The sequence below is a fragment of the Olea europaea genome, chromosome 20, assembly GCF_002742605.1.
Source record: "Olea europaea var. sylvestris chromosome 20, O_europaea_v1, whole genome shotgun sequence".
NCBI classification, from domain to species: domain Eukaryota; kingdom Viridiplantae; phylum Streptophyta; class Magnoliopsida; order Lamiales; family Oleaceae; genus Olea; species Olea europaea.
The window spans coordinates 16462545-16474689 of NC_036256.1; the positions used below are offsets into that span (position 1 = coordinate 16462545).

A 12145-nucleotide genomic window follows, 5' to 3' on the forward strand; every position below is an offset into this window, starting at 1 on the left:
ATCAAGCTACACGTACCAAATTTTTTTTACCGAATCTTTTCTTACTACTCACAACAAGGGTGGGGACCACATGTTTGACATTTTTAAATTCACGTGGAGCCCGTATGCATTGTGAGAGGGATGACACCTTTCAATAACCTCATTTTGTACAAATGAAATAATTCGAGAAATAATAGGTTCAACCTAGATATAAGTTGGGTCCTCCACTGCAATTTTCTTAAAATTCAAAATAACGCCTTCCAGTTCATTATTGGGTGGGAGAGACTTACCTATCGGCGCTGTGAGCAGAGATCAAAACCAGTTTCGTTCTCCATTCATAGCTCTCTCTGAATCGGTATCTCGTAATTTCTTTTCGCTTTTAGGGTTTAATAAAATAATCTACGTTTTCACCCTAATTTTGCACTGTTAATATGATTTATTTTTTATTTTTATTTTTTCTGAATGCAGGTTTCTTCTGCGCACTAGAATTTAAAAATGGTAAGTCGGTACTTTCTGAATATTCGGTGTTATAGGTTTGTTTTGGCTGTGTAATTTGAATCTGTTAAGCAATTGTTCGTATTATTTGCTTGGTTTGGTTTTGGGTTTTGCATTGCAGCTTCCACTTTCTCTGCTCAAGACAGCCCAGGGCCACCCTATGGTATGAATTATACTAAACCTTTCGAATTTAGAAGATTGGGAAATTGATTGCTATATTCAGATTTTCTTGAACAGTAATTATGAAAAATAAATAACTTTAGTTAAAATTGATGCTTGTGGTGGTTCGTGTCCTTTTTGACAGTTGGTGGAACTGAAAAATGGGGAAACATACAATGGGCATTTGGTTAATTGTGATACTTGGATGAACATTCATCTCCGTGAAGTCATATGTACCTCCAAGGTTCTTTATCTTTTCACTTGAATATAATATTTTGATGCCTTGATATTGTTTTTCCCCTTCTTCTTTTCTGTTGATTGAATTTATTATACTTCTTTATTGTTTTATAATATAGGATGGAGATAGGTTTTGGCGGATGCCAGAGTGCTACATCAGGGGAAATACGATTAAGTATCTTCGAGTTCCAGACGAGGTATGCTGTAGAACATCTTTTCATCTGCACGTTATGCTTTATGAACTTTAGTTAAAATTGATGCTTGTGGTGGTTCGTGTCATTTTTGACAGTTGGTGGAACTGAAAAATGGGGAAACATACAATGGGCATTTGGTTAATTGTGATACTTGGATGAACATTCATCTCCGTGAAGTCATATGTACCTCCAAGGTTCTTTATCTTTTCACTTGAATATAATATTTTGATGCCTTGATATTGTTTTTCCCCTTCTTCTTTTCTGTTGATTGAATTTATTATACTTCTTTATTGTTTTATAATATAGGATGGAGATAGGTTTTGGCGGATGCCAGAGTGCTACATCAGGGGAAATACGATTAAGTATCTTCGAGTTCCAGACGAGGTATGCTGTAGAACATCTTTTCATCTGCACGTTATGCTTTATGTTATACTTGTCCCATCTGGTTTTTGGCAAGTAATTTACTTAAATTTGTTAGCTTATTTTCCACTCTTGAAAATTAGATTTAGGATTTTGTCAAATGAGCTTGTGTCCTTTACTTCTCCTTTTGCCCCCAGTAATACTCAATATACCATGATTTGAAGAGTGACTTTGTGTGAGGTTTATACTTTAAATTATTTTATGCAATGTATTTTTGTATAAAGATGAATGTATATACATTGTCAATAAATTGCTGTAGTTTGAGTTCTTTGGTGAACTCTCCATTATACTTTCTGTCAATTTATGGTCATAGCCTCAGTTCATAGGTAGCTTTGTTCAAGTGTTGTTGCTTTAAATGGGAACCCCTGGTAAGTGGCAGCAGTTGATTATCTTACCTTGTTAACTCTATCCAAACACGACATCTCAAACATAATTGGATTTGTTGCTGGTACACAGAAATGTTGTTCCACCTGAAATCATGCAGATATAAATTTAGGTGTCTTCACATTTTGAAAGCAGGCTGCATTTATTTAAACAATCCGTACTGTTGCCACTGGGAATTGACTCTTCTCGCAAGAATTATTTCTTTCTGCCTCATTTTTTTTTGCCCTTTTTTTATTTTTTGGTTGGGGGTGCCGGGGGGAGGGGGGGAGCAGTGGACTTTATTTAGTGAGTAGTAAATATGTTAGTATCTTCATTAACAACTTGATTTCACACTAGTGATACTGGGATTATTTCATCATCTTGAACATCTCGTGGTGTTCGATATAGAAAGGTCATAGAGCTTTTTGGTTGAGATGCTTGCTTAATAATGAGATACATTCACAGACTAAGCTTTGCTAGTATTTATTGCTCCAGAAGTCAGAAAGAAATTGGCTTTATCAACTTTGTTTTGTTGAAGTATAGTTGTAACGCACTGATTTACTGACGTTGTCAATGCTTGAATTAATGAATAATTTCTCAGGTTTTTGTGCTGAAAATTTTAATTGGAATGCATAATTTTCCTACAAAGTTTTGGAAACCCATTGAACTTTTGAAAATGCTTGATGATGGCATGCTTTAGCGTCTCTTTCATAGTTTTACGGTGGTCTTTTTTATTATTCTGTCACCTTATTCTGAGATCTGATATTGTAATAAATTAACTAAACTCGCTTGAATTATTATTTTTTTTTTATCTTTTGTCTAGATGATTGAGCAACATTGACTTATTGAATTTATTATTTTCCTGATTTCTAGGTAATTGATAAAGTTCAAGAAGAGACGAAGAGTCGTTCTGGTATGATCTGCCTTTGTTTTGCTCGGTTTTTCCATTTAAAATCTGAATGTTTATCTGCAGACTTTACTTATTGAGTGCTAAAGCTCTTGTTTGTTTTATCAAAAGAAAGGTCCTAGATACAATATGTGAATTACGAATTAGTCCCTCTCCAAGAAGTTTTTCCATAACTTGTTCATTAACTTTTTTCTAGGAATTGCAGTCATTTAGAGTTCATTTGGTTTGTTGTTTGAGACCATTTCAATTTTTTAAAACACAAAATGTGTTTGGTATGTTATTTTCAAAAATACATTTTTGAAAACAAGGAAAATTTTATAACATAAAACTCAAAATGATTTTTTGACGTTTTAAAAACACTCAAAAAACTCGAATGAAAATAATTAATAAAATTACACAAATCATATCCAAATACAAATTCTTATCTCTCAATCAATCACTCACTCACTCTCTCTCTCTCTCTCTCTCTCTCACATCTCAAGCTTCTCCAAGAACCCTAGTTGAAAATCCATCTCTCAGGTGCTATATCTCAATCTTACAATGATTCCTTTTTTTTTTTTTACCAACTCTAAAATTTATATTTTTTGATCATATATTAACATAAAGTTGATGTGTTTTACTAAATAATTAAATTAATTGAAAAGCAAAAGTTATAAAACTATTTCATTGTGCTGAATATGTACTATGCTTACCCTACTTGTGTCATGTCTTTGATATATTCGCTTTTAATTTCAGCTCTGTGATCTAGTACTTTGCCCTTGTTTGTCTCCCTTTAATGTTTTAATAGATTTTTCTCTCTTCTTTTAAATCACGCATTCTTCAATAAAATAATATTACACATAAAAAAAATAATAATAATAATAATAAATAAATAAAAAACTTTTTTTTTTAACGACATATTCTTACAAAAATCATTATTCCAAAATACATTTTACCCAAAATTCTCATTATAATAGTTGTCAAACACGGGCTTTATTTTTATTATCTTCTTCTGAAGTCAATTGCTATCTTTGGATATACTCAGATAGGAGGCCACCCGGAGTAGGGCGTGGAAGAGGCAGAGGTAGAGAGGATGGCCCAAAACCAAAAGGTATTGGCCGTGGAATGGAGGACGCTGCTGCTAGAGGCATGGGCGGTCGGGGCAGAGGTGGAACTGGAGGAAAGGCTGGTGGAAGCAGAGGTAAATCCTTTTTCTCAATTTCTCAAGCTTGTAACTGTACTTGATTTGTGTATAACCCATCATATATCTAGTTCCTTTACCATGGAGTTGAAGCTGTTTACATAATAAAAATAGTAAATTGTTATCCAAGTTAATAATAGGACTTGATACATGGGATGCAATTGTTTTTATGACCCCTTTCATATGTGGATATCCATGAATTAATTGGTTATATGTCCTTTTATTTGTGGATATGTGCTGCATGACAAGAATAAACTAAATTAGCTCAATTCAACATTTGACATCTTCTGCCAGGTGGAGGGCGAGGCCGAGGATACGAGGGGTAGAGGGGCGATCTGCCACAGAGGCCACTATATCCTAATCGCGCGATGAAGCGATATAGGTGCATTTTTGGCATTTTCAGTATCGATTGGATAGTGCTTAGTACAAAGAAGTTAATGCTGAGATTGGTAGAAGAACTTAGGTTTCACTAACATTTGACCATTACCATTTGCGAAATTTCTTGGTCTTCACTAGACCCGGAATGGATTTTGCAATATTAAATGACACAATATTGCTACTCTTTATTATTAATTATATGTGATTGTTATTACTCTATAACTAAATTTGGCCTCAAATGGACATCTCATACATGATGAATAATAATTCCAAAATGTGAGAATAATGTGGTCTGATTTTGATACTTAAAAATCACGAGGACAGGAGTACTAACTGTACTATCAATGTCATGTAACAGTCTTACATGACATTAAACAATACGTTCACTTAAATGCAATATCACATAGTTCATTTAATAGAACCTGTGAAGTGTTACTACTCACTGAGTCATTCACTTCGTATGTCTGTGGTGGCACTTTGTTCCATTTGTCTAACTTCGTTATCCCAGACCTCTGTCTATCCCATTGCAGTTCGAGTTGGGCAGGAATTTGATGAGCTATAAACTGTTCCCTAACGAACAATCAGCTCATGTCTTGGAGAACAAGAAACCGGCGTTTCAAATCCCAATAAACTTATCACAAGAACCACAGAGATGAGTCTCAATAGTATTCAATCTCGACACGAAAAAACAAAGCTTCCAGTACATAATCCAAGTAAAATGACCCATTCATTTCACAAGCAAATACATGCTCTGTTAATCACCAGAAATACCACTTCCATCTAAAGCACCACGGTTGAAATACACAATTAAGCACTCTGGGTCGATTCTGTTTTGAGGCCAGAAGATTCACCTTCTGTTTCGTCAGCAGTCTTCTCTTCGGGCTTTTCAACTTCCAGCTCTGCAAATCACACGTAACAAAAATGTCATACGTGAAGGTAAAGTGAAGAATGAAAGCAAGGAAATATTTCTGAATTCCAAAGGTAGCTTCAAATGGTAATTGTGTTCAAGCACCATAAACTGTCTTATCCCACTTATTGATCGACCAGTCACTAATTTTAAAGGGCTTCAATGAAAATACTTTCCCTTTAAAATCACGGTCTTAACATAGCATCTTCGGTAAAATATAAGAGCATGATCGGTAAAAGGGTACACAATATTAGCTTACCAAGCATGCCATGAGAAAAACAGTAGATTAGTCCAAAAAAATAAAATAAGGACTTGAGCCAAATACAATTACCTTCATCATCACTATCCTCGAGGTCATCCCCCATAGCATCATCTCCTATGCCACCCATGTCACCGAATTTCTGTAGAATGCATCAAAAAGAAGAAAAGCATCAGAAGAGATCGTAAGGAAGATCCTACTTTATCTCGACAGTGGAAAAACAGGTCCTCACCGAGAAATCCATTCCACCCATATCAAAATCAGCAGGACCTGATCACCGTGAGAATGGTTACAAAATAATCAATGAAATGTGTTTCAAAATTCTATAGACAGAGAAAATTGGAACATACCAGCTTCATCATCTGCATCCACCCATTTATCCCAGTCCACTTTCACATAGTGAGGTACCTTCTCATCTCCCCGCAATAATTTCGTCCACCATTTCTTCTCTGCTTTCTCCAAGACGCAAAATATATTTCTCACACCTATGTTTATTTTGCTCTCCTGTCGCACAGAAAGTCGGGAAAAAATGAGAAAATCCCTGTTGTGACTAGAAGGAAAGTATTTTGCCACACGATTCAAGATAAAAGACACCCAGTTAATTAACTAAACATAAAAATAACAACAATAATAAAATTTCTGTAGTTCTTTCACATGATATATGACCATATAACAAAAGGATCAAACTTCAAATTGAAAAATAGTTTAGGCTGGCTATGTGCTCGTACATTCCTACCACAGTTGTGAACTCAGAACACACAAGACATGATAAGAACCTCTCACCTCTACATTAACTTTATCATGAAGATTTAGCTTCAGTTCATACAAAATGTTGTCCATTCCAGCTGTAGCAGAGAATGTAAAAACTCCCTCTGGATCAAGATTGACCTTGGGATTTTTAGCATCAGGCAGTAGCACCGTAAGATATACCAAATCCTCCCTTTCCGCCCACTTCACCTCAGGATGTCGACTGCAGGAAAGTAATCATTTTAGCTAATAACTCCTTTAGGAATATTGACATCAGATGAATAAATAAGATAGCAGAAGGCTCAAAACCTACATTGAGAAAAATATTCATGCAACACGATTCGCCTTTACATCGCATAAATATTTGAAGTTATTTTGGAAAGAAAGACCATGTGTCAGGGTATGCTTGTAGTCATAGTGTTATTTAATCTTCTCCCACATTTCAATTATCCTTCCGAACTTTACATCATAGCACGACCAAAGATCTTATTAGCTAGAAATTGGGACCAAGTATATCATAAGAGGACTGTTCAGGCTTTTAACTCTAAATAGCGAAAAAGACGTACATTTTCAATCTATGACACGCTAATATTGTTAGCCAGACTGGTACTGATTCACACGACGCATGAACCTATTTTCAGAAGTCTGCACAGGAAATAAAAAATAAGAGTTGCAGCAAATTGCTTGACACATCACAGGTAGAGGTGTCAAGCCATCTCAAACACACTAGACCCCAAGTAAAAGCCTGGATTGGTATCCGGCTCCTACACATATTGGGCTGGTTCAATCTGCCAGTTCATGGGCTGGCCCACCAATGCAGGCAGGAAGGTTCAATCTGCTGGGTATAGCAACTATTTGAATAAAAATAAAATAGAAAGAAGAAAGAGAGAAAATATTGACTTGAATTCTGAAAGGGAGCGAAATCAATTTCTGCCACGGAAGCAAGTCAGAATTTAATTGATGCCTTGTTTCAAGGAAGAACTCTGGCCACGTTCAGCGCAGAAATTAATTACGATTGGCGTTGGTTATACCTGGATACAAACCTAACGGGTAATTGTTCATTTTTCTAGCAATTCAATTTTAAAAAATTCTAGAGTAACTCGGCCAAAACCAGACTGCTCTTAGGATGGCCATGACCCGGTCAGATCCCCTTGCCACCACCCCAGTTCAAGGACAAACCAGTAACCATTAGACAACATAATTTCTTAGGTTAGGATAAAATCCCACGTAACTTGGATATGAAAACAAAAATTTATAAATAAGAATCTATGCTATTCCTCTTAATAAGGTTGATTCCTCCTATGCAGTTCTGTGTACAGACAGGGTGGGCCCGTTTTGGCACCTTCAGCCATATTTGTATAAATGTAGAAACAAAATTTTACATGGGAAATGATAATGTATAGAAGCACGAAAGAACTAATTAATGGAACATGAGCACCAAACAGGATGAGCTTCTTTTGGGCAGAGAAACTAATAATGAACAAGCGCTGTAGAATAATGACAGATTGGACTCAGTTTTCAATCCATTACCCTTGTCATGTCCACCACGCTCCTCATTCTTCTCATCACCAACTACCTCCTCAACACTAGTAAACTTAAAGGTGCACCTCCACTTAGTCTAACAACCTAACAGGCATCCCCTGTTTACAAAGAAGGCTCCCTCTCATGCGTGAACTCAAACAGGCACTTTCTTTAAGCACCATTAGAAGATTTAAATCAAAATATGGTGACTTGTAAAATACACAGGGGTCACTGAATGACCGAGAAACTAATTAAGCACATAAAAGGAGAATCAATTCTACATCGATTCAAAAATTACTAGGCATTGTAAAATCAAAAGCATAATCACAGTTAGTGATTTGGGAAGTAAAAGAAAAATACTAATCAAGAAATGTAGATTTACAGAACTAGCAGCAATTTCATCTTTACTACGGATGGATAATGGTGAAGGTGGGCTGATATAGAAATGAAGAATGTCTTTCATAAGGTTATAAAGGACTTAATGTCTAAAAAGGTTCTTCTGAACTAAAAATTGAATAGTCTGTTCTTATTTCACCATGATTATTAGAAGGGACCCCTCAATAAAAACATTTCAATGTGTTTTAGAACGAGAATAGTATTTCCTTTAAACCTCTAGTTTATTATCCAGCAGCAAACAAAAAGTAAAAGACACAGGTGAACAAATCCAAAACACCCAGTGCCCCCAAATTAAAACTAAGAACTTGTATATGCTACTGTATTAGCATCAAACTAAAAATTTACTTATATTAACAAAACAGGTATTTATTTGGATAATAGAACACTAATGCAAAAGATTCAGAACAATAAATAGAACCAGATAAAATCGTACCTCATAATGTAATTTAGTGAGAGACAATAACCCTAGAAATGCAGATCAGCCAGGTGAAAATGGTATGAGGAATGCTATAAAGGACAATTGGAAGATTCGAGCGACTTCGATGAAACTGGGCGAATCTTTTGAGAACTAAAAAGCCTCGTGGAAGATTCGGGCGACTTCGATGAAACTGGGCCTCAAACATGAGCCCATTTTGCAGTCCAGTGTAGATATATGGACCCCTTGTTGCATTGAGAAAGGGGTGGAACTCACGAGCACCTTACATGGTCCCTGCTTGATTCTCATTTTTTTCAAAATAACGCGAGCACCTCCCTGCTCATTTGGATTCAGTTTTTAATCGGGAGGGAGCTATTTCATGATATTCTAATTGGGACTAATGCCAAGGCAGGGGTAGAGATTTATGCTCCCCAATTTTTTGCTCGCCAGCTTGGTTTTGGCCAAACTTGGCCTGTTCCTCCTTGCTATTCAAAGAATTTAGTTGACCATTTTCATACCATTACTAAAGCGGAGGCAGAGGCTATAGATGCTCGTAATCTCCTTTTAACCAGTTATTTTTCATTGGCCCCTTTCAATTCTAGCCACGCCATTCACCCTCTTTTTGAACAACTCTGGCCATCAGTGAAGTGCAGATTATTTGCGACTGAGGCCAATCGTGCCTTTCATTCATTAGACCAACCGAGTATTTCTTCTCCTCCTCCTGTTTTGGTCACTCATTTGTCTATTCGGAGCCCCTCTCCTTCTCGTCGCACTAAACAATCTGCTCGTCCATCTTCTTCCCTCCCTGCCAAGCCTACTATGGCCAAGAGTGCTCCAAACCGCAAACGGCCAGCCTCAGCATCTCCCATTCTGGAGGATGATGTCGATGATGATGATGATGCCCCTCCTATTGTCAGGAGGAAGGTAATTAAATTGGTTTACTTACAAGTATACTTTTCCACACTTGAAACTTTTCTGTGTGCTGATGATCTTTTGGATTTCTCAGAAAAATTCAGCCTCTCCTTTAAAGGCTTTGACATCAACAACTCCTGCTCCATCATCTTCTGCTGAGGCTACTTCATCCAAATCGGTTGATGAGGGGGCTACGCTTAAAGAGACCTCTTCAGTCCCAGAATCCTCATCACAACCCATGGATGAGCCACCTTCTTCCCAGGGCGTCAACCCCCCAAACATCGAAGCAGAAGGTAATTCAGTTTTTTGATGTCTTACCTTTACTCGTGCTATTGGTTTCTGATTTGTTGCTCTTGAGATTTGCAGATACTCCTATGAGTCCGCCCGTTGTGGCAACATTTTCTCGCTCGGACAAGGGGAAGTCCTCACGAATGGATGAGTTGTTGGTGGCAAGCTTGGCTGAGGGCCCGCCATCTTCTACGATTGTCGACGAGGTAGTCTTTGCTTCATTTCTACTTCCACCTTGTTCGTTGTAGTGAGGATTTTTAATATTGGCAATCTTCTTTGCAGGATACTGACAGGATTGTGCGTTCTATCCAGGACTTATTCGCTTCCTGGGGGCAAGTCCAGATGCCTCGCCCTGCTCCATCTGATTGTCCTGCTGCTTCTTCAGAAGAAGATTTGACGTTCCTGAAGGAGGCGGTATTTGAGTACGTATCCTTCACGGATATGGATATTGGAAGGGCTAGTGCTGCCAGACACAAGGATGAACTTGAGCACTTGAGTGCGAAGTTGGAGCAAGCACTGACGCTTCCGTCGCTCAATCTTTCTGTCGACTTTAAAGCGACGTTGAAGGTCATCCACTCCGAGGTCCTTTCTATGCTGGCCAAGAATGCTGAACTAAAGGCCAAGCGTACTCAATATCTTCGAGCCATAGCTGAGAAAGAGTCTTTGCGTATGAAGATTAACAAGGCTAAGGACGAGTTGAAAGAAATCTCTTCCGAAGTCATGATTGAAAACTCTTTGATGGTTAACTTGGCTGCTCAAATGATGGAACTTCAAGCCAAAATGGACGACTGCAGGGCGAGGATGGCTGCTAAAAAGCGCAACGCCTCTCAGGGAATTGAGCGAACTAAGTCCTTGGTCGAGCAGTACAAGAAGTTGGAAGTTGATGATGATGACGTCGCGGCTGAATTGAACATCACTTCCTCTCGACAGAACAAGGATTGGGAAAAACTTAGGGAACGAATTCGTTCCATATGGGGTAGACTGTAATTAAGACATACGATGTCTTTTTTCTTTTGTAATTCGATTTTTTCCTTTGTAACTTTGTTCATCATTAATGAACATTAACTTCTTGTGCATTTATTTGACGTTTATTTTTTAGTCATCAATTCTTTAAGCACTTAACTGCTTTGCACGAAGAATCTTGTCCATTTCACTTTTTCCAAGATTTTGGGCTATTTAATTCTGTTTATTAGACAGAAATGTGGCTGTTCATATTCTGTCTCTTCATCTTCACCCCCTATAAATGCTTCGCATTTTTCATCCTCTATCTTCATCTCTTCATTTTCTTCTTCGAAACCAATTTGCTGCCATTTCTTGGCATTCTGACGATCAACCTGATCCAAAAATGGACTGTTTAGTCCGTCCGCCTTATATTTACCTTAATGTCACCTTTGGTATGGGAGGTATAGGAAATATTTTCTGGCCAGCAGCGAAGTTCTTTCCTGCAAAATTCTTCCCATCGTCTCTTTGTTCTTCACAAGGAGTCAATGATGGAAGGCAATTTTTGGGCTGTTTGTGGGCCACTTTGCTTGCTGAGAGTGCTTCTCAGCCTCTTTGCTTGCCATTGCAGCGATGCATTTAGGAAGGTGGTGAGGCCAGTACACTCTCTTACTCGGCAATCCCACCATTGCAGCGATGCATTTAGGAAGGCGATGTGAAGCTTACTCAGCGATCAACCGGGAGATCATCTTACTTTAGTTGTATTTTGTAGCACGTCCATTATTTGTATCTTTTGTATTCTTGTAATGAACGTTTGATAATAAAGAACTTTATTCGAACGTATTTCGCTCTGTCTTTATTATCTTTTGATCGTCCAGAATGTTTGGTTATATTTTTATCTGTTCACATTCCCATAAAGAAGGAACATATTTTTTCAAATATTTGCCGTTAATGAATCTTACGTGCTTGGTGCCGTCTAAATCTTCCAAGTGGTACGCTCCATTAGGCAACACACTGTTTATTTTGTATGATCATTCCCAATAGGGCGACCACTTCCCTTACTTTGGATCCTTGGTATCCAAAGGGAGTATCGTCTTCCAAACTAGTTCACCCAGGCTGAACGATTTGGCTATGACTTTTTTATTATAAAACTTAGCCATTCTTTGCTTTTGAACTTGCAACCTATCTAAGACGTCCAACTTCAATTCGTCTAAACTCAATAAATTTTGAACTAGTGATTCGACATATTCATCATCATTCAACTTATGTTGCAAGCACACTCGAATCGATTGCACGTTGATTTCCATAGGCAAAACGGTCTCCTGCCCATAAACAAGTTGAAAAGGAGTAACTTTGGTACTTGACCGAGGTAATGTTCTATAAGCCCATAAGGCCTTGTTCAAACATTCGTGCCAATTTCTGGCGTTTTCATCTATCATCTTTCTGATG

The 12145-nt window shown here is 37.6% G+C and overlaps 2 protein-coding genes across 2 annotated transcripts; one reads left to right on the top strand and one right to left on the bottom strand.

Moving 5' to 3' along the window:
* Nucleotides 1-218: 218 nt before the first annotated feature.
* Nucleotides 219-4500, top strand: LOC111369843 (probable U6 snRNA-associated Sm-like protein LSm4). Its single transcript, XM_022991530.1, has 8 exons — nt 219-334; nt 448-477; nt 596-637; nt 779-877; nt 990-1067; nt 2721-2760; nt 3779-3934; nt 4229-4500. The coding sequence occupies exons 2-8, from the start codon at nt 475-477 to the stop codon at nt 4258-4260; spliced, it is 450 nt and encodes a 149-aa protein (XP_022847298.1). The 5' UTR covers nt 219-334; nt 448-474; the 3' UTR covers nt 4261-4500.
* Nucleotides 4501-4911: 411 nt separating this feature from the next.
* Nucleotides 4912-8711, bottom strand: LOC111369842 (uncharacterized protein OsI_027940-like). The gene is made up of 6 exons (XM_022991529.1): nt 8576-8711; nt 6262-6448; nt 5829-5982; nt 5711-5748; nt 5551-5620; nt 4912-5211 (listed from the first exon to the last, which is right to left on the bottom strand). The coding sequence occupies exons 1-6, from the start codon at nt 8578-8580 to the stop codon at nt 5120-5122; spliced, it is 546 nt and encodes a 181-aa protein (XP_022847297.1). The 5' UTR covers nt 8581-8711; the 3' UTR covers nt 4912-5119.
* Nucleotides 8712-12145: the final 3434 nt, after the last annotated feature.

Excerpts from the sequence above, each read along its gene's own strand:
- LOC111369842 (XM_022991529.1), bottom strand. Across the intron at positions 5,983-6,261 it reads ATGATAAAGTTAATGTAGAG|GAGAGCAAAATAAACATAGG; the intron begins GTGAGAGGTTCT and ends TCTGTGCGACAG. Across the intron at positions 5,621-5,710 it reads TGGGTGGAATGGATTTCTCG|AAATTCGGTGACATGGGTGG; the intron begins GTGAGGACCTGT and ends TGCATTCTACAG.
- LOC111369843 (XM_022991530.1), top strand. Across the intron at positions 2,761-3,778 it reads AGAGACGAAGAGTCGTTCTG|ATAGGAGGCCACCCGGAGTA; the intron begins GTATGATCTGCC and ends GGATATACTCAG. Across the intron at positions 3,935-4,228 it reads AAAGGCTGGTGGAAGCAGAG|GTGGAGGGCGAGGCCGAGGA; the intron begins GTAAATCCTTTT and ends ATCTTCTGCCAG.